Source organism: Anticarsia gemmatalis, chromosome 12 (assembly GCF_050436995.1).
Source record: "Anticarsia gemmatalis isolate Benzon Research Colony breed Stoneville strain chromosome 12, ilAntGemm2 primary, whole genome shotgun sequence".
NCBI classification, from domain to species: Eukaryota; Metazoa; Arthropoda; class Insecta; order Lepidoptera; family Erebidae; genus Anticarsia; species Anticarsia gemmatalis.
Genome location: NC_134756.1, coordinates 1,586,668 through 1,608,282, shown reverse-complemented (window position 1 = coordinate 1,608,282; position 21,615 = coordinate 1,586,668). Strand labels below are relative to the sequence as shown.

Genomic DNA, 21,615 nt, shown 5'->3' with positions numbered 1-21,615 from the left:
CGAGACGTGCGTATCTAATTCTTGGTATACGGCGTAACACAATTTCGTGCACGATTTTAACAGATGATATAACTTAATTGCTACGTATCGTTGTAGACTAGTGGACCCGTATTACAGCAGAAAAATATAATAATATATTGATCGTAATTGTACGCAAAGTTTTCAAACGCAACTCTATCCGTCCGACCGAGATTGTACTATTTATTATTCTTAAATACGTTATTTCCAACGAAAGTGCGCTGTTAGGTGGGCATTTACGGTTATTCAAATCAAATCATTACGCGTTACAGCTATAATACTGCTGTTACAAACTAAAAATATAAATTACTTGATTACAAGCATCTGTCTAGCTTGCACGATAACGGTGTTTGAGATATATTGCTAAAAACTAGTCATGTGTTCAATTACTACAGAAAAGCAAGAATGGAGACTGTCTTTATTATTACGACTAAGAAATAATCTAAAATTCATACAGAAAACTAGACAAAAAGCCAAAAACGCTAACAAATAACCAATTTCGTTTGAACAAAAAATCAATAGAGTATAACAAAAAACTAGGAGCATACGCGACAAGCTACGGCTCCGAGATTTTGTCTCCTTAAGTAAGGAGCTTAATGTCACAAAATGAAAATGTTGCCGTACTCAGGAAGTGGCAAATGGGACATTTCCCGGCCGGAGTGTACGAAATGTGCACATCCTCAACCTCAGACAGAGTATTAATGACACTGTTTCACGAGTCTTGATACCTCGGATACTTTTCGTACACGACACAAGATCAATACCTACATGTAAAAACTGCGAGGCCTAAAAGATTCCTCTGCGGCTGAATATTGAGTGGAATGTTAGAGAACCCGTGAACGAGGCAATTGCGAGATATAGTTGGAAGAACTTATAAGAGAAATATAAAACGTTTGATAGTCGCCGTTATGCTTCAACCTTATGTTCGTTTTATTTATCCCAGAAGGTTCCTACAATTTAAGAGCACGAATAAAAAGAAAATCGTTGCTCTAGGCGCAATGCGTCTACGACACCCCAAAATTCTGTTTACTTCAAGATATGAATACGAAACTCGATATTATTAATAATATTCTTGCCATCTTAAATGCCAATATGCAGACATCGGTGCGACATGATGACATTGAAATGTAGACACTGCGAATCGGATTTTTTCTAGATTTACATATTATTGTACCCCGATCACCTCAGACTAGTCTGGCGTCGCAGACATGGGAAAGAGGTCGTCGAAACCTCAAGCAAATATTTATTTGTATTTTGCCCTTGAAAGGACGGCGAGACCTAAACTCATTGACCGACACTATGCACACATGCGTAGCGAGATATTTCTACATAAATGGTATCATATTGAATAAAGACTCGAGCGTCTAAAACTGCGTTTAAATTCGTCCAGTCTATTTTATTTTTATCCTTATGGGTTATTATGATTCAAGGCAGGATCATAGTCAGAATTTTTAAGCCCGTCTATTTTGGGCGAGGACAAAACATGTATGACAGCACCCACAATCGGCTCGTTAACCATGAAATTATTTAACAAACGATCAAAGCTTACCTACAGCTCAAGCGAGTAGAAAAAATAAGCAATATAGGTACTAATTTTGGCAATGTTTCTTACAACAAATATAAAAAATATCCATTTTATGTACAAATTTGTTTGGGATAAACAACTTAAGCTTAAAAAAATCTCATTACAGGTAGATCAGTATTTTGCATTTTCATCGTGTGACGTAGGCGAGAGAAAATGGCGGGAAAGACCGCGTGGTTACAACATATTAACACCTACAATGTGTACACAGAGCGTTCAGGGACGACATATCAATAGACCACTTAGCCGTCGAGTTTAGTAAGCTTTAATTTATCAGTGCATTGGACCGAGCTATCTCTACAGGCTCTTACGTCATGTGAGCAACAATGTGTTATGTCCAAACTTTGCCGATCGTTGTCAGGGATCGTTATCTTTGAAGCTCCAATTACTGATGCGGCAAACAATTCTTTCTTGGCATGTTTGATATTTTTTCTAACAGAACGCGTCAGAACTAATTTATCTGGTATAAAGTTTAAAATGTTTTTTTAAAATCCAATAAAATGGGATTTCGTTACATCAATGCCCGAGGTCTGCATGAATTATAATATGATTTTAGGCCAACTTTCACATATTGGGTCCAGAATTTTTGTACGGTCGATGAGTCAGTTCAGACGCGATTTTATGCAAAATATTAGCTCGTATTACTTTTGAAGTAAGGGGACGTGTGACTCACGAATATATCGATTCACCGATGAGTGATAGGGAGCGGAGAAATTATTTCGACATTGCAGCCGAAGGAGCGGTCACTGCAAGCGGTCACGTGTTGTACATAATATTTTCTTATTTTACAGCTTAACTACGATTTATCGCAAGAAACGGCATAAAAGTGAACAATTTACGACTATCGGAGTATTGTTCAAACTAAAATGTGGATAACAAACTGTTCAACATGCGTCAACGTCCAAACAATCATAACACTACGCTACCCCTAGCGGACTAGATATCTAAGTCTGACATAAGTTACATTTTATACAAAAATACATAATTACTCACCATCTAGATGTCACGGCGCTATACTTACTTTCTACTTTCTCTCCTAAATTGTTGTTTGGTACTAATTGTCTCGAGATAGAGGCACGGAGGGTTAGGCACCTAGTGCTTTATTCTAATTTGTGGCAGTCTGGTAATGAGTTAGGAAATTAGTTTGGACCTCTTCACTGCTGGCATTTAGTTATTATCTTATCGGTTTCCTATGCTGTACGCACGCGTTCCCGAAGATAATAATTACCCTTGTCGGAGCGTGAGGCCGCGCCAGCCCGCTCCTCCCACACCTGACTTTTACGTTACCCTAAAATATTGGACTGACTCGAAGCCTTACAAGTTTACAGATTAAAGCTCACTATTCGTCCAAGACGGTAAAAATTAATAAATAAATTCACATTGTAACGCGAGATTTTCAAATTAGAAGGCCTGACTTGCGAATGCGCCAAAAATAATATTGAATAAGAACTAATGACGATATAAAACAATAACGGGAGTCATAAAACCTGAGGTAACATAAACAAATAAAAACTTATTTTTGCTCTCACTACACAACATGCAATATTGAAGCGTTTTACAAGTCGACCTGCCGACCACAGACATACACAATTATATATTATGTACATGTTAAACTACTGCCACAAATAATTATTATATGGATTATGTATATGTAAGTAAATAAGGACACGACAGGGCGGGGATTAAGTATATAGAAAAAAAAATAGAGAAATATACAATAAACTCTATTTAAACATGAAATTTATTAAAGATTAAAAAACATACAATGTTTTGTTTTACACAAAATAATAAAATACCTGGAGGGTGTATGACGGGCGCCGGGGCGGGCATTAGCGGAGGCGGGGCTCGCCCCAGCGCCCGCCGCGAACAGATATACATAGTGCGACAGGTCCATATATAGTCCAATAATATAATACCATAGCATATGATAAAAGTGTACACATATATGATACTGTCAAGCCAACTAAACTCACAAATAGTCATGTCGCGCTCTCGCGAATATAAAACTATGTTAAATCTTACAAAAATACTTATGTGACTAATTTGAAATGCACATATAGGATCTCGCTTTCCGTCTACAAAAATAATCTGAAATTGGAATGAAAATCTTTCTTAAGCATTCGGCCAGGGAACGATCACAAACGTTACGGCGTTCACAACGTCCGTACACATTTAAAAGTTAATTATTTCTCTTCTGAGTCTTAAAGCTAACTGATAGAACCTGTCCGTTGAGCGTGTATCCATTGAGCGCTTGGATGGCCATAGCGGCCTCATCGTACTCACGCATATTAACAAATGCAAAACCTTTGTTTTTCTTTGTCTCGGGGTCCTTGATAACCTTAATGGAGTCAATAGCTCCATAGGGACCGAAGAGTTGCCATAGAGCCAGCTCCTCGGTGTCCTCACCGATGTTGTATACATACACTGTGGTCTGATGAGGGGCGGGCGCCGCCCCCAGCAGCGGCACAGGGCTGGCGGGCGCGCCCAGCAGTGGAAGCGGTGTGTGGTTGGTGGCAGCCATGGGGTTGAACCTCTGCTGGCCCTTGTTGATGAAAGGTAAGGCCTTGCCGGGGGACGGCAACAGTGGGGGTGGCGAGGCCTGAGGGAAGCCCGGCGCAAAGGCGGCGGCAGGCCGCGCACCGAACGCAGCACTTAGGTTGGTGCCGTTGAAGGCAGCCGGCGTGGTTCCGTTGAACACGGCGGTGGCACCGTTGTACGCCAGCGGCGTGGCGCCGACACCAACTCGGGGCGCCGGCCGCGGAGCATTTTTATTAGCATTGGGTTTGTTAGCGAACTTCACCACGATGGCTCCCGCCCCTGGGATCGGCGACTGTCCGTTCATATGTTTTATCGCCTCCTCGGCCTGTTGCCGATTATCGAAACACACGAACCCGATGCCTTGCGACACCCGACTGTTCGTTATCGCACCGAATTGACTGAATAAAGTATTGAGACGTTCTAACGTCATGTCTGGAGGTAGATTGCTAATGTACAGGTTAGATTCCGTGTCAGGTTTGTGGCTGACCTTGTTCTCCGGGTTGAGTAGGGCGAATGACACTTTCAGAGTCTTGCCCTGCATGAGCAGGCCGTTGAACGCCGCCCGCGCCTTCTCAGCATCCTCGTGTTTCTCGTATTCGACGAACCCGTAGCCGCGGTTCGCTATGAGCTTACAGCTCTCGATCTTGCCCATGGCGGAGAAGAGCGCGTACATCATGTCGCGCGTCATCAACTCGGGTATGTAATTGACCATGAGTTTGGTCGGTGACACATTGTTGGCGTCGCCGCCGCCATTCTCCATTTCGTTTTTTAGCATTGTTCTTTTATTGTAAAAACTACACTACAGAAAACAAAATACTAATAAAACTCACACTATGAATTCTTGTTTACTTCATTTGCGACAAGTATTACGAACAAAGAACGAACACAAAAAGTCCCAGTCACACTAAAATGCCACAGCGACGCCGGTTCACAAGTTCATCATCACACGAACGAGTTTGTTTTTGGAATGTTACCAGGTTCAGTCTGCCCTTTTTGTTTGGCAACTACGAAATGCAACTAGTAGGTGATTAATTACATCTCATTTCATTTATTTTCTTAATTTATCCAATTTTTATCAATGAATTAATAATTTGCACGTGTTTCGTTATTTGGTTACTGTCAAATTAATAATTTTAGCAAATTTTTGTTCGCGTGGCACATTTTTATGATATAGTCTATGGTAAAAAATTTGCACAACAAAAAAAAAACTGTTGTGTATTTTACATGAATCGTTGATAAAATAGAGAACAGAAAATGTATAAAGCTCAAATTTTCTTTAACTATTATTTAAAAATTGAAAATTATTGCACCTGTTCTGTATACTGAATCCATTTTTTTCTTACTGTGCATTTGTCAATGTCAAAGTCCCGATATATTTACCGACTTAATGTTGTTGTTCAGTGTAATAAAATAATATCACAGCCGTTTCCATTTTTTTTCTTTCTCGATCAATAGGTACCCCATGTATTATTTTTAGTGATTAGAAAATGTGGTGCACGGTATATAAATATATAAATAAATATTAAATTATTACATATTTATTATATGAGGTATGTAATACATGGTATTTAGTATTTCTAATTAAAGTAAGTTATAGATTTTTTTTTAGCAATCCAGTACATGATTTGGTAAGTATATTTTTATAGCATAGACAGGTAAGCAGTATTTTTCTTTTGCTTAAAACTCTCTGGCGCACAGCTGTTCCTTGACAGATGCCACTTACAGGTGTCAATTCAACAACTGTCAAAATTAGGACTCACTACTCGCTTGCCTGAATGAATTTGGCTTGTGATAACAACTTTTTAAGAAGATTTTGGCTTAAAGAACACTCAAGTTGAGTGTGAAACATGTTTCTAACTAATGTCTTGTTCAAAAAAGCTAAGAGCAAGTAAGTAAGGGCATTTGAAAGCTATAATAGTAACGTGTTTATTATACAATACATTTTGTTGTGTTATGTTTTTTCAGAATGATAATGGTATTAATGGAGAGTGTTGTTTCTGGGCATCAATTTACCAAAATTAGGGAGCGTCTTGCCGACAAACTGGAGCTTATACGTTTCGACCCGTACAGTAAGTAATAGTATAATTTTGAGGTTATGTGTTAAAAAATAGGCTTTAAAGATTTGTTACTGTTAAATGATTTATTTTTAACTTCAACTACCTTTCTAGGCTGTAGAGTTGTGTATACGACTCCGGACAAGTGTCCCGGGTTTGATTTCTGGGTAGTGCTATTTGTCTTTATTAGTCTAATTTATCTATCAATAGCTTCGTAACATGCCCACTATATAACAGAAGGCTCGTCCGGTATGACATGGGACTAACATTGCTAATGGCGAAATTAATGCATTCATACACCTCTCACCGTCCCACTCTTTCAGGTATAACTTCTCTTTGTTTAACTTGATTATCTCTGTATCTAGCTCCTTAATAGTTAAATTTGTTGGTCACCTATACCATTGGAAGATTTACAAGTTATTTGCAACACATGGGTTATGTTACCTTTTTTAAAATTAGCCTGAATCTATGTCCCGCAGCTGAGCAAAAGTCTCTCTCTTGAATTTTTCCCCCTCGGTCCATTGTTGCTTCAGGCCATTCCGTTAGGGCCTTCCTCATTGCTGCCAACTATCTTGTGGCATCCACCTAGATGCAATGTTAGCCCATCTTTCATTTATGTTGATATGGCTTATGTAAATTTCACACTAATTTCACTTTTACACCTAGGTTCTTTACTAATTGAAAAAATGATCTAAACTATTTTGATGTGATTGAGTTACTTAATGAAAAGTTTTATTTAATTTGTCTATTGGTTTATGTACCAATGGGTTAAAAATACATCCATTTTCTTACAGTAGCCTTTTTGATCATTCCAATGTTGAGCAAAGGGCCCCTTTACCTTGCAAATCACCTTATTGGTAGCAAGTTCTGACCAGTCATTCTGTAATAGATTCACCATCAATGTTCTTGTCTCCCGCATCTGCTATCTATCAATATCCATACTAATATTATAAATGCGAAAGTAACTCTGTCTGTCTGTCTGTCTGTCTGTCTGTCTGTCTGTCTGTCTGTCTGTCTGTCTGCTACTCAATCACGCCTAAACTACTGAACCAATTTGCATGAAATTTGGTAGGGAGATATTTTGTTACCCGAGAAAGGACATAGGCTACTTTTTACCCCGGGAAAATGACGCATTTCCCGGGAAAATACAGGTGGCGAATTAAGTCGCGAATAATCGATATTATAATGACATTAAAATAACAAAATTCCGTTGTCATGGCAACTGTTTTAATGGCGGATATGCCTTAGCGCGACTTCGTTATATTAGGAGATATTTAAATAATTTTGATATATTTTTCGTGAAAAAAAGGCATATTTTATATCATCACGCTACTACTAATAGGAGCAGAGTAACAGTAAAAAATGTTACAAAAACGGGAAAAATAATGACCCATTCTCTCTTATGTGGCGCAAGCGAAGTTGCGCGGGTCAGCTAGTAGTTATATATTTCTGCTTATAACTTTAATGGAAATCAATACAATAGCACTTGCTTCATTACCTACATTAGTTATATTTCTCCACATTCACGCATCTTGTCACAAATTTGTTTAATTATGAGCAGTGCCACATTATAATAGGAAGATGTAGAAACTTGTAGCTAGATCTTCAAAATACAACTCACTAACTCCACACTCGACCAACTGTGTACCAACAATATTGGTAAACAAGACACTGCTTGCTGCAAGTGCTTTGTTCAAGTGACTACAAGAGCTCTTGCAGTATAATATGTAAAATACCCACCTTTAGACCAATACGATTTACGAGATTTTAGTATACTGAAGTTAATTATTTTCATATTTATCTACTTTTCAGTTCAACAAGAGAGCTTGTACAAGGAAAGGAAGAAAATCAGGAGCATAAAATCCTCGTAAATATATTTATTTAATATATTATATTATATTAGTGTTTCTGTAGATATTAGGTTAAATAATACACACCGCTATGTTTTAAATGTTATAATTTAGTTATTGTACTTTAAACAATAAACAAATCTTTGGATACAATGTGTTTTACTATAATTACTAGAAAATTATGAAACATCTGTTAAGTACTGTTTGTCACAATTTGCTACGAAAGTTTATCGTATAGTTCAGAGTCTAATATATGTTCAATATAATGAGTTTAGAATATATGCTTTACTTTCCAAGTCTTAAGGCTAAATCCAATACTGTATGCAATTCAAAAAATTTCAAAATACATGAAGTGCTTCTTCGTCCAATGTGCCTTATCTGACATAAAGTGCTAATAGTGCTAATTAAAATTAATTATAACGTAAAACATCTATTTTTTTTTTCATATTTTCGTCACTACTAAGTAGGACCCAGCCTGGGATAATTAATTCTAATAAATTTTCCAAAAGAGAATTCTCAATTTATATAATATAGGCCAAATCTTGATTAATACATATTTCTCATATCACAATACAAGAACTAAATAATTTAAATTTCGTTTTACAACAATCAAAATGAATTTACTACATTTCATATTTAATATATGAATAATTTGATTATTCCCAATTTTTAATAAAGTGCAATTCCAATAAATTATCAACATTCCATTACCAATAAATGTAAATATTTCTTCCAATCAATAAACATTTCAAACACTTATTAATTACTCTCACTGTATTTTTTATCCTATCTCAAATTATACTACAAGGTTAAATATATGACTTATGTACTAAGTATGTACCTTTTAAGGCTTTTATCCATAACTCCTAATACTGTGGATGCTAATGCAACCATGATATTAATATTTGAAAATAAAATAAATTGAATGAAATTGACTAGAATGTAACATTAATGTACTTAGGCACCTAAAAGAATATTTTTATTATTAAATATACCAATAATTGAATATAGCAGATTAATTTTGTTGATAATAAATTATGTACATTGAAAGAAAGTTTTGAATATATTGACTTCAAAAGAGCCTTTATTTTTCAAATGAAACTTATTTCTACATGTTCATAACAATGTACAATTTGAGGAAATTCTTTGGCTTACAATAGATTTATAAATAATTTTTAGTTTTCAAAGATTTGAAATTATAGGAAGTTGGTCCGCTAACGACACAATGTATTGATAGTATAACATTAATATGGAATGATATTTATACCTTTCTGTAGATATTGACGCACCTAGAATAAGTTATTCTATTCTATATATTTATTTTAAATGTACAGCTATTAATGTGAAACATTTTTTACGCTGGTAACTCCAACAGTAGGGACTTTATTACCATAGACAAATCTATTTTATATTTTAGATATCAATCTGAGACATAAACAAGTTTGAAACAGACAAATTCTTAGAATAATACAAAAAAGTATTATTGATCCCATATCAACAATTCGAATTCTAGCGAAACAATAGTCCAAAGATACAATACAAAGTCATGGAATATACAGAATAATAGAACGATAATTTATTTACGTATGTAAAGGAAAGAAAATGTCAATAATAGATTTCCTAAAAGACTAGATCTTCACTGGAAGGTTAATATTTAAATTACATTTTAAAACCCATGAATTTTCTTATTATTATGTATACTTATTATAGAGTTATATTGTAACCAGAAATCCCAATTATAACTACTTCTGTTCAGTACATTGTCTAAAGTTCGAATATTTTAGTCGACTACACAGTAGGTATAGTTTATTTAGAATATTCTACATTATCGTATTTTTACCCGTAAATGTAATCCTTGATCTGAACAAATGTTGACATAATTTGGCGCCATTGCATTTGCAGGAAGAATAAAAATGGCGACCATTTTTGGCGGGCTATCACCTGTCAGATTCAATCTTCTTATTATCGTAGCTTAGTTTATAAGTATTACTATGATTTATTAATTTCGAAAGGCCGAAAAATCACTTGTTGATTTTATTTCTCGTTTAATTTGATCGTTCCAATTTTTCGATAAAATTAATAGAGCTACCAACTTGATCCGACATGCTTTCGCGATCCCTATCTCGGTCACGGACCGTTACATAATTTCTATCCTTATATTAATATTCAAGAATAAAATGAAATAATTTTTAATATTTAAAATAACGACACGTTTTACAATGTTGGTATTGAACGTGTCGTTCGGAAACAATCTTAAAATTATGAATAAAACACCGAAACAATATATTTTTTTGATTACACAAGTAATATTTTTTGAAACAATTATTCTACATCGAAATATAATTTTAATAAATTATAGAATTTTTATATTAAAGGTAGATTTAGATAGTTTTTATTCTATAGAGATCACTTATTCACTCACTTTTCAAGTCATTTGCTCCAACAAGGGAGCTATGTCGGGGTACTTTCATGCAAAGAACTCCGTTTTACTCGTCATGTCGAACTCGGATTCCTCCATCTTGTACATCTCGATGAGCTGGAACATCGAACAAAACATTACATTCAAAGAAAAAAAGTGAAGTAAAGGAAAACTGGTATGTAACTTAATTAAAAAAAATTGCGTGTGACTCCAGAAGTCTCATTCAAAATTGCTCAAGCTCGCATTCCAGTACATAAATAGGTCCAACGTTGGTAAAGCTATTGCAGACAGACCATAATGTATGCCGAAAAAGAATCGTGATGAATGAATTAGTCATTCAATTATTCACCGCAGGTTTTATGAAAGTTTAGGACAGTGTTATGTTTCTGTAACATCAGATTTTACGTACGTTATCAATGTCCTTGGAGAGCTCCTCCATCTGCTTGTCATGGGTCACCTTCAGCTTTTCCTTCTCGCGGTTCTGCTTGATGGTTTGGGTCTGGAAATATTTTATTCGTAAATTATAAACATTGCTGCAATATTCGTTAGCAATGTCACCTAATGTTCGTAATATGCATTAATCAGTACGTAGCACAAAGATCTTATGCCTCCACGGCGCAGTGGGTAAGGTGGTCGCCATGCCATTATGCTTCGTTGGTCCCATTTCGACACGAAATAAATATTTGTGCGATCCACAAATTGCTTATTTTAGTTACACTTATTGTCCGTTGTTAGTATACTTGTAAAAGTCCCCACGACACAAGAGCACTTCTTAGTTCGGCTTCGGGACTTGTGACAAATGAAAAATTATTTCTAATGTCTTTTAAAGAAGTGTCAATAGCTTCGAGAACCCACCTTCCTCTCATCCAAGAATTTCTTGGTGTTGTTCTGCTTCTTCTCGCGGAGTCGTCTGTCCTTCTCCTGCTTGGTCTTGAGGGTCTTGTCGTTGGCGACCTCCTTGCTGGTCTCCATGCTGATCTTCGCTTGACGAGCGTTCATTTCCTTCAGCTCCCTGAAGACGATAAAATTTAAGTTATTCGAAAATATCAAATGTAACGTGAAGTCCAAATTTGTAATCCGAAGAGACGCGTGAGTTTATAATATTAAAAAAAATATTGAAAGCATTTTATATCAAATTTTGGGTAAAGGGGTACCCTAAAATATCACCGTATTACCAGAGAAATTTAAATTTAGGACTTTACGGAGAATCGGGATTTTTTTTTACTTATTTTTAATTTATTACAGCCAAAATGTTAACCTGTGACGTCATATTGCAGTATTTTCAATCGTATAATAAGCTGGCTTTAGTAGAAGATAAATAACTATCACAATATGACTTTATTCAAGTAATCATTCCAATTACCAGAACATTTAGAAATCGGCCCTAAATGCACTGAAATTAAATAAATAAATATGATGATTGGACAACTCACACACGGTCATTTGATTCCAAACTAAGCAGAGCTTGTACTATGGTAACCAAATAACTGATAAACATACTTATATACTTCTAAATACATACTTATATAGATAAATTAACATCCAGGCTCAGAACAAATACTCGTGCTCATCACACAAAGATTTGTCCCGGGTGGGATTCGAACCCACCACACGCGGCGCTCCGGTTGTTGCGGCGAGGTGACCGCTTAAACCACTGCGCCAAACGTGCAGTTAAAAGTAAAACCTAAACCCAGACACAACAAAGGTTATAATCCTATAAACACCATACCGTAACACAGTACAAACTCTTCAATACTTGAACACATACAAAGCGGATCTGCCAAGGCATTTCAGTCTTAATGGTGTAGTAAATTAAACAAATCGTTGAACAATTTACTTTGTACGTAATAAACGTGTTAACAATCAGTTAGCAGGTTTTTGTTGATTTTAAAAGAAGTTTATGAGTGTTTTAAATTGACCTTGGTTTGTTTCAAGTTTATGAAGTTATTTCAGGTTTTTAATACATTCTTTTGTACAAAGAACTGTTTTGACTGACTCTTTAGGTTGTTTGGCAGTGTACGAGTTTTAAGTTCGATTTCCGTGTCGAGTAATATGTTAAAAGCTAAGATTTTTTTAATTTCTGTAAGATTTATATAGAGAAAAGTGAACTGTAAATGTTTTCTTCGATAGATATTTCCCCAATAAGTATTGACATAATCCTATTTTTACTAGATTCAATAAAAGGATTTCGTTTTATGCGATTCAGCTGCGGCACCCTAAAATTAAGTTTTGCTTTGCTAGCCTTCTGGCCAATATGTAAGTATAAGTAGAGAACCTCATATTTTCTAACGAAACCAATCTTTTAGACGTATATTTTCCGCGATTTTACCCTACCATCCACTTTTCTTACTATTCCAATCTACACTTTGTATTCTCTCCAATACTTATAATAATTGTTCCACCGTACCTCTCATGTTTGCCCTCCAACTGCTTCATCTGCGCCAGCTGGGTCTGCTCCATCATCTTCTTCAGCAAGTCTCGCTGTTCATTCAGCCGGCTGCGAGCGCTGGTCCATTCTTCAACTCGGTGACGAGCCACCAGCTCGCTCCAGGCTGTGGCTTGCTCGTTCACCAGCTTGCGGAAGGATGCGTCGTTGCTGAGTTGGTCTTTGCTGGAAAGGGGAAAATTGAAGTGTTAGTAACAAAGAACGTAGTACTAGCTTCAATATAGAAGTAAAAAAGAGTTTTATACTTAGATTTTGAAAATTCTGGTCTTGGATTGAACAATGAAAATGATGCAATATTATATTTTTTAGTCCTTAATTGTAAAGTTGCTTTAGCTCCATTCTTTACCACTATCGACTACCGACAACCGGCTAGCTATCGAGCAATGTTTTATGAAAATCTGACCAGCGCCTCTGACGGGCGGCGTAGGAACTATTTTGGCATTCTAATTGTCAAACTTTCGAAAACGACAGTACCAATTGTACAGAATCGCGGTACAGATTCAATTTTGGGGTACCTACTGATAATAATGACTTGTTTGTAAGAATATAATTGTGGACATAACAAAAGAATTTATTTGTTGTCCATGACAAATCCTTTCTTTTGTTATGTCTCCAACCAAGGTAAAATTTTAGGTTTACACTTCGATTGTAACTTGTGGGTAGTTCAGTCAAAACTTTCGAAAAAAAAGTCGTTACTTTTGCAGTACTCTTGTACAAGGTTACCTGAACAAATACGGAGTAAATAGACAGGTGCTCTTAATATCATTACAAAATTAGCTTCCAGCTTAAAATAACATGCAATCTGCCTATAAAATGATATATTATGGCAATCGCCCAACAACTCCATTACAACTATGATGAAATATTACGTTCTTCAAGTGGCCATTGCTAAAATAACTGATACTTAGCAGTCATTTATATATTATGAGATTACTCTTTACTCTTTGATTCATGTAGTGAAATGGTGGTTTATTTTTAAATTTTATTTTATGGTTATAATATGCTATAACGCTTATAACTCAAAGTACGTTGCGGTAATTCCCGATGATTAGCAATACAATTAATTGCTCTTAAAATTCGGAAATAATTTCATTTCGCGCGTAAATATTCACATAGACGGAAAAAGGAAAAAAAATAAAAAATAATAAAACAACACACACAAACAAATCAATGTAAGCTACCCTGGCCTTGCTAATGATTAAGAAAATTGTTCTTAGCGCGTCTAACGTCAAGTCAAAAGACATGTTTTTTTTATATCGTTCAAACGTCAAACACTTGACAGAAAGTCGATAGCTATCGATAGTTTAAGACCGCGAAGACCACTGTGAATGAATTTCTGTAGGCGTATAATGACCGTTATTTATAGATAAACAAACAATAAATTTATATAATTAGGGAGAAGAAAAATGATAATTGTAGTAAGAAGTAAACAGCTTGGAAGTATATAAATGAAGCCTCATTACGTGGCGTAGAAGAAGAAATGTTTTTCAATGTGTTTATTAGGTTTTAAATAATTTTAAGGTTAACTCGATCTGATACATGGAATACAAAACTTTTGTATTTTTTATTTAAATCCGCGTAAATATCACGATAATAGCTGCTGATGATAGACTAGCTAACACAATGGTTACATCAATGATAGTAAGCACATAAGTAGGTGCGAAAAGGTAACTACTAAAGACCCCTACTCTACATGTTTGTTAGTTATCATTGTCTATAATTTTTTGGGAATAATTAAACCATTTCAAAGGTCTTCGAGCAGCTTGAACAACTCCGACACTAACCACAAACTATACGATGAATAAATGAATGAATTTGACACTAGGATAACCACAAACTATATGATAAATGAATTATTAATGAAGCATAAGTTCAGTAAGTCAATTATCCTTATTTTTTATTCCGTTATCCCCACAAAATATAATGCGGGGCAAAGGTAATGAAACATTTAACTTTATTTCAATATTGTAACATAAAATCCTTCTTCTGGACAAGTGTCTCCTCTCGTAATTAAACGTTCACTAGACTTTAAAAGTTGCTTATATGATAAGAAAACCATTACTTACTTCTTTCCCTTGATCATCTTCTCAAGAGCAGAGCACTGCGTCTTCTGCAGCGCCATCTTCTCCTTAGAGTGGCGTTTCCTCATGGCTTCCAAGTCCTTCTGCTGCTTGCGTCCGGTCTTCACGAAGCCCTTCTCTTGGCGGAGAGACTCCACCGTGATCGGCTCGAAGACTAGAGGAGGCTCTGGGGAAAGAAAATTGATAGAAGGTTAATTTTGGAACCGTAGTTGATTTTTCGAATTACAGTGAATTATTTGATATTTTACATGAAACTAAAGGTAGATTTTTTGCCAAATACGAGGCATGACTAAATTTCGGACCATTATTGAGAATAGAAGTTGACTTATTTTGATAATTTTTGCTTAATGAACTGCAACGTAGTGCGAATGTATATGTATTCGTTTTAAAACGCAATTTGTTTTAGGATACATCACTTGAACTAAAAACTTCTCTTAATGCCTTCAAATTAAAGATTTCAAAATACATAAATCAAAACGGATTTAAACTACATTCTTCGTTTATTTATCATAAATGCACACTAAAAACTATAAACAAATATTCAATCATTAACCACGAATAAAAAAAAACTTGACACAACAAAATCACTCGCAGTTTTCCAACTACGACACAGTGATGCACTTTTCCTATCAACTTTTCGACACAATAGACACGCTTACCTAAACAAAACGACACGGTACTCATCGTCAGAGTGTATGCACGGACAAGTTGAGTGAAACTGGACTTGTAACGAACATATCTGATACAGAACATCTGTGCACTGAAATATTTAAGGTAATATGTCTGGTGTGTGGTCGAAGTTATAAGCTTATTTTTAAAGACAACTCCCGCACTAATAATTGCTCTTGTGTCGCGGGGACTTTTACAAACGTACAATTAACAGACAAAAGTACAACCAGACCCGAAACAACTATTTGTGGATTGCACAATTAATTTATCACGACCTTCACGTGGTGACTTAAACCTGTGCGCCACAGAGGCTTTTAAAAGTAACCAATAATTTTCGGTGAATTGGTTTATAGTAATGAATTAATGAATCAACAGGTTTCATTCATGCCGATGATTAATAGGTATTCAGTCCATTTTGCTTAAAATAATGGGTAAACGGAGGTCGTAAGTTACATTATTATGCCGATGCTTCATTGCCACGTAATCACACGTATTCACTATTGCTGATATGTCGAAAAAAACTATGTCTCTTTGTCGGATGGGTATTATTCCTAAACAAAAGTATGTGTAGATAACAATATCATCTATCTTCCTTTTTTAAAATTATCAGCTATAAAATATATGTCCTTTCAGGATCTACTTATCTGTAGGTTTGTTTTGAGCTCTGTGACACACCGAAATGTTAACAATTCTAAAGTTATCTTCCCAAAAGGCTGCAAATACTTCACTAAGTACATTTATAAGAACACACTTAAGACAAATTTACCTACGTCTGTTACTAATTTCACGCGTTGTCAAAACGCTTGGTCAGCGCGGTACAAACCCGCTACCATCCCCGCTTCCTCTCGTAACTCAAACCCCGCACAAAATAGAATGAATCTTAAAATATCTGTTGCATGTCATACACAGCTCGGATTAGTCGGCCGGTTAAGCTTTCGCGTAAATAAACTGCGGAAATTATATTATGAAGCCACTAGCTATTTCTAGCAAACGTTGGTGGAACGTGTAAAGTAAACTATGGTAAAAATCTCATGGTTTCTGTACTCTAACCTTTGGTAAAGATAGATAATGTTTATGAATGATGGCGAGTTGTGTGGTATTATGCGAATATGTTTTATAGCCATCTGGTTATAGTAGAGTTTTGTATGAGTTTTATTTTAATACTAGGTAATGACCGCAACTTCATTTGCGTGAAAAGATTTCCCAGTGTAAAAAAATATTCTATGTGATAATGTAGGTCTTATGCTACCTGTGTATTTCATTAAAATCCGTACAGTGAAAAGTAACAAACATACATCTATCCATACTTACTAGGTTTAGGTTCCACATTTATATTATTAGTATCATAATACTATTCAAAGCATAATAAGACCAAGGTATTAACAATTCAGCTTTAAAAGCTAGCGTGTGTGCTTTCACGGAAAGTACTTTTTACGCGTTTCTTGATATATACAATTTTATAATGACACTTATTTAACAATACTTCTATTGCAAATCTAAATGTGTATTCCTTCTTCCTTCAAAATTCTTTAATTTTTTTAAAAATCTGAGACGATTTCTATAAAATTATACAGGGTTATAGATTATATTTAGAAAAACGATACAGGCTCTTTTATACGGACGAAGCTATGGACGTAAGATAGTATAATAATATAATATTACTAAATACACTTAAATTTTCAGGGAAACAATAAACCAAATGTATTTCACTGTCAGGTCAATGATTTCTAAGAGAAGTGCAGTAAATATGTAAATGTTATTGTTAAATGCACTTTCCGCGAATATACTGTTTGTGTGAAGTGGGATTAATGACTTTGTGGAATTCAGAGATCTTTGTTATATTATGAGTATTTTAGGGAGATAAACTGTATACGAATTTTGTACCTAATTTCGGTAGTATTGGCTTTTAGGCAAAATCTTTTGCAATGAAAATACTTAAAAACGTTATTACCTAACCCCTTTCATGTTAATATTATCTTTCAGACATATTTTTTCTGTTAATAGGCTTTTTTCCCCAAGAAGACCTCAGACTAAGCATCTTTTAACAATATAAGAAATACCAATTTAGATTCTCTCTTGATCTCTGCCTACCCCAATGGGAGGAGGGCGTGATTTTATGAACTTAAGTACCAAAATCGTTATTTTAACACCAAAATAATACAAAGACGCAAAAACCTACTAAATAAGTACACAATTAGAACTGCATAATTTTTAGGCCCAAACCTCCAACATAGCTATGTTATTGCTACTCTCTCACCTTCCTTCTTCTCTTCGAGCTGGACCTTCTTCTCGGGTCCTGTCTCCTCGATGCCCATCTGTTTCACCTTATCGGTACGTTCCTTGGCCGCGCCCATGAACGCACGAGGGTCTGATAGCGCTGCCATGAAATCTATAACAAAGAAAACCGTGTTTTATAACTGTAAGTATGGAGTAGTATTTAGAATACTTAATTAATGGTACCTTTATGTATTGTTAAACTATATACAAAACCCACTTTTTGTAATTCATATAAAACAGGTAGATAAAAAAATATTACAAGGAATTAACTTTAAAATGTGGTCTTTAGAACCATCAAACAAAAAAATCGGCAAAGAACTCATCCATTTGTCATATTTGCGTTTCAGATTTGCGTCTTTTTTCAAATGAGTAGATTTAATAGTTCATCGCTGTTTAAATTATATACATATCTATCTAAAAAGACAACGCCTGCACTATGCATTTATGAGAGGACGACAGAAAGATTTGTTTCGTGTGGGAATCGAACCCCCGACCTCCCGACGACGATCCTCGACCCGACACACTCACTACACGTGACCACCACGAGGCTACACGTGACCACCTTTAGGTACCACTGCCCCATGGAGGTCAAATAACAACAGTTAAATATTATTTATTAAGTTATCTTAAAACTCGTACCTTCAAAACCATCAGGCACGTAGATCTTGAGCTCGATATTACAGAACAGCATGGGCAGAGACATGGGGAAGTTGGCCTCAGTCCTGAGCGAGATGTGCCGGTAGCCGGCCTGCAAGCCGTCCAGGGGGAGAATGCGTTGTCCGAGGAGCTTGCCGTTCTCGTCGTAGACTCCGAAACGGAGGACCGCCAGGTCTGGGAGTACGACCTGGTAGGTAACGAATGTGGATTAAATCATTCATTTTACACATAGATTTTTTTGCAGGACATGGTTTATAGTGTCCACTCTCATAGCCTGGTGGGACGGATAACCAACACGACCAGTGAGAGGTCAGGCGCAGGACCTACGGCTTTACGTGCTCTCCGAGGCTGGAGATCTAATACCTCAACTTCCTGACTCCGGGGAATTTCTAAGAAAATCTTAACAAAAATTTATAGAATATACTTTTTGGCCCGACCCAGGATTTGAACCCGAGACCTCTTGTGCGGCAGTAGCACACACTATCGACCGCGCAACAGAATAAACACATCAAAATAAACTCAATATAAAGTTCATAATTTGTGAAAACTTCAGCTTCCCAGCTACTACGGGTTATGAGATTCAACCTGGTGGCAGACGGACAGACGGACAGATAGACAGCGGATGCTTAGTAATAAGGTACCGTTTTGACCCTTTGGGTAAGGAACCGTAATAATCAATAGAGTTTTACTAAGTTTACCTTTCGGAACAGGAACGGTTCCTCATTGTACACCGGGTTGAGGCCGTTGGCCGGCACCATGCGCGTCCTGAACTCTTTACGAATGGTGTCTGTCGGTAGACCGTACATGTCCACCTCCACGTACGTGCCGATCTTCTTGTCAGATAAAAACTGACCTGCGATCACCTGGAATGAGAGTGATGCTTTAGTATTTTGTTTCAGAAACTTTGTACTAAAACACGGATTGATCGGGAAAGTTTTTATGTACCATGATACTAATAAAATAATGGGTTATATTTGTAGTCAAAATTGCGTAATTAAGGAGGTATAAACTGAATGAACATTTTTATGGAGGAAGCTCCAAACCACATCCCGATCATTAAAATCTTAACATTGTTCATCACGTAAAATATTCACGGCACTAATGTGGAGTCGTCATAACACTTTGCCAGGCTCAGGAAACAACGAACCCCAGTGCCTTTTTACTTTAACTATCATGTGAATTGATAAAATTTGTCCCGATTCAGAATATGTACACAAAACCAAATAAGAAAGAAAAACAATTGAGTATCTACTCCTTTTTAAACTCGGTTATTTACCTGTACAGAGCACTGTGCAGCGATCACGCCATCTACCGGCGCATCGGCGAAGGGGTCGAAGCTCCTGTCGGCTCGCCGCATGAAGTCCGGCTTGAGCAAGTACCCGCAGTTGCCGTTGTACTCGAACTTGCCCTGGTTCAGCTGCATCGGCAGGTCTGATGTTTGAAAGTTTAGGGATACCATTTGGCAGCCCGCGTTCCAGAATACCTGGGGAGATAGTTTTATTGAATTAAATGTTCACTGTAAGGCGTCTTTTGTTAGTTGACTGGAGCTTTGCAGGATTCTGAATGTTGTTAATATTAATTAATAGCCGAATTTCAGAATTAGATTATGATTTGTACCAGACAAAACCGAAAATACAGACTGCAAAATTGTAGAGTTTGAAATTTTAGGTAATTTATATATTAAGGCTTTCGTCCACAACAGGCCCGGTTATTCGCCGTGGGCATATATCACGTGAAAACAAGCTTCTTACTACCCTATATTGCAACCTCGGGTCTGCATTATCTTAGGAAACAGTCCCGATAATTTTTAAACAAAATAGCAGTACAATAGGTGACATGGCAGGCGCGTCTGGAAACCGCTGTAAATTCGTAATTTTAACAAGTGGTGATATATACCTGTGGCATGTAGTTAGATGAGTCAGCCCGGGTGCCCTTGGGATAGATCCTGGACATCTGTCTCTTGTTGTAGTTGACAAAGTCTATGGCTTGTGTCTTGAGGTAGTTCATTCCGGTGGTCTCCGCGAACGATGACATGTTGTGGTGGATGTTGCGCTCTGAAAGATAAAGAAATATTTTAGTTATAGAGTATTACATAAAACTAATGACTTGATGAGGTAGCTAAGGGCATAAAATATGGCGAAAAACTAAGATATAGGAATTTGAACTTCAAGATATATTCATAACATTTTCTGACCTATCAAGACAAATGTTTTTATTGTGAACATCATCATATTATTGATCATTGATCACACTTTTGGGTGACAAAAATGTGAGCCTGGATTTTAATTCTTAGGGGACAATTTTTGAAAGAATAAATTGCAGAAGCTTAGTCCTGCATTTTCAAGTACTTTCATACTAAATTTCATCACAAACGGTACAGTAGTTTACCCCTGCATTCCCCCGGGAGTATAGGATGCAATTTCATGCATTCCACGAGTAAAAAATAGGCAGAAATAGACAGATTTTCACATTAATAATATTGAGATATATGAGTGGATATACGTACTGTCAGCCTCCTCGAATCCCTGGAACTTGATGGGCTGCGCGTAGTTGACCATGGACGAGAGCCAGGGGTGCACGTTGGTGGTGGAGCCCGTGTACGCCACCGGAGGGGGCGCGTCGTCACCCGCTGATGCTGCTTCTGCTACTATCTCTTCAGGCTGGAGAGAAAAGTCCATTTTATAATATAAGCTGCAAAGATTTATTTTCCAACATGTACGTAAGAGGATATTTTTTGTTGATTTGGGGATCAAACAATAAAAACTTAGCTGGTGTTACAACTTCGTTATCATTAAATAGCAGATTACAAACAAAATATTCTTTTTTTCAATCTTTACTTTATTTTCTCTTATTAATTTCATTCAGATTTCAGTATTAAATTTAAAATTTTCCACAAACTATTGTTATGTTGATAACTCCGTCAAAGATTTATGTTAATGCCAAGGATTCCAACTCACTACCTCCTTATCGTAAATCTTATACACTAACCAAGTCCTTAACCATCAGATCAGCACTTTTAATAGC

General features: G+C 36.3%; 3 protein-coding genes across 4 annotated transcripts in view; 1 reads left to right on the top strand and 2 right to left on the bottom strand.

The window, feature by feature from the left end:
• Window positions 1-3,323: 3,323 nt before the first annotated feature.
• Window positions 3,324-5,299, bottom strand: fne (ELAV like RNA binding protein found in neurons). Its single transcript, XM_076121311.1, has one exon. It carries the CDS (start codon window positions 4,911-4,913, stop codon window positions 3,780-3,782), a length of 1,134 nt encoding a protein of 377 aa, XP_075977426.1. The 5' UTR covers window positions 4,914-5,299; the 3' UTR covers window positions 3,324-3,779.
• A 559-nt stretch (window positions 5,300-5,858) lies between these two features.
• mRpL33 (mitochondrial ribosomal protein L33) lies at window positions 5,859-8,140 on the top strand. The gene is made up of 3 exons (XM_076121113.1): window positions 5,859-6,026; window positions 6,104-6,207; window positions 8,005-8,140. Exons 1-3 carry the CDS (start codon window positions 5,986-5,988, stop codon window positions 8,061-8,063), a joined length of 204 nt encoding a protein of 67 aa, XP_075977228.1. The 5' UTR covers window positions 5,859-5,985; the 3' UTR covers window positions 8,064-8,140.
• Window positions 8,058-21,615, bottom strand: part of norpA (no receptor potential A) — a 113,180-nt gene continuing 99,622 nt past the window's right edge. For both annotated transcript variants that reach the window (XM_076121112.1, XM_076121111.1), the window contains exons 12-22: window positions 21,098-21,251; window positions 20,488-20,645; window positions 19,868-20,074; window positions 19,290-19,454; window positions 18,574-18,778; window positions 17,915-18,046; window positions 14,974-15,154; window positions 12,869-13,072; window positions 11,317-11,473; window positions 10,871-10,960; window positions 8,058-10,578 (exon numbers count right to left, since the gene is read on the bottom strand). In XM_076121112.1, coding sequence (XP_075977227.1) covers window positions 10,510-10,578; window positions 10,871-10,960; window positions 11,317-11,473; window positions 12,869-13,072; window positions 14,974-15,154; window positions 17,915-18,046; window positions 18,574-18,778; window positions 19,290-19,454; window positions 19,868-20,074; window positions 20,488-20,645; window positions 21,098-21,251 — 1,722 coding nt within the window. In that variant the 3' untranslated portion in view covers window positions 8,058-10,509. The remainder of the gene's footprint in view (window positions 10,579-10,870; window positions 10,961-11,316; window positions 11,474-12,868; window positions 13,073-14,973; window positions 15,155-17,914; window positions 18,047-18,573; window positions 18,779-19,289; window positions 19,455-19,867; window positions 20,075-20,487; window positions 20,646-21,097; window positions 21,252-21,615) is intronic.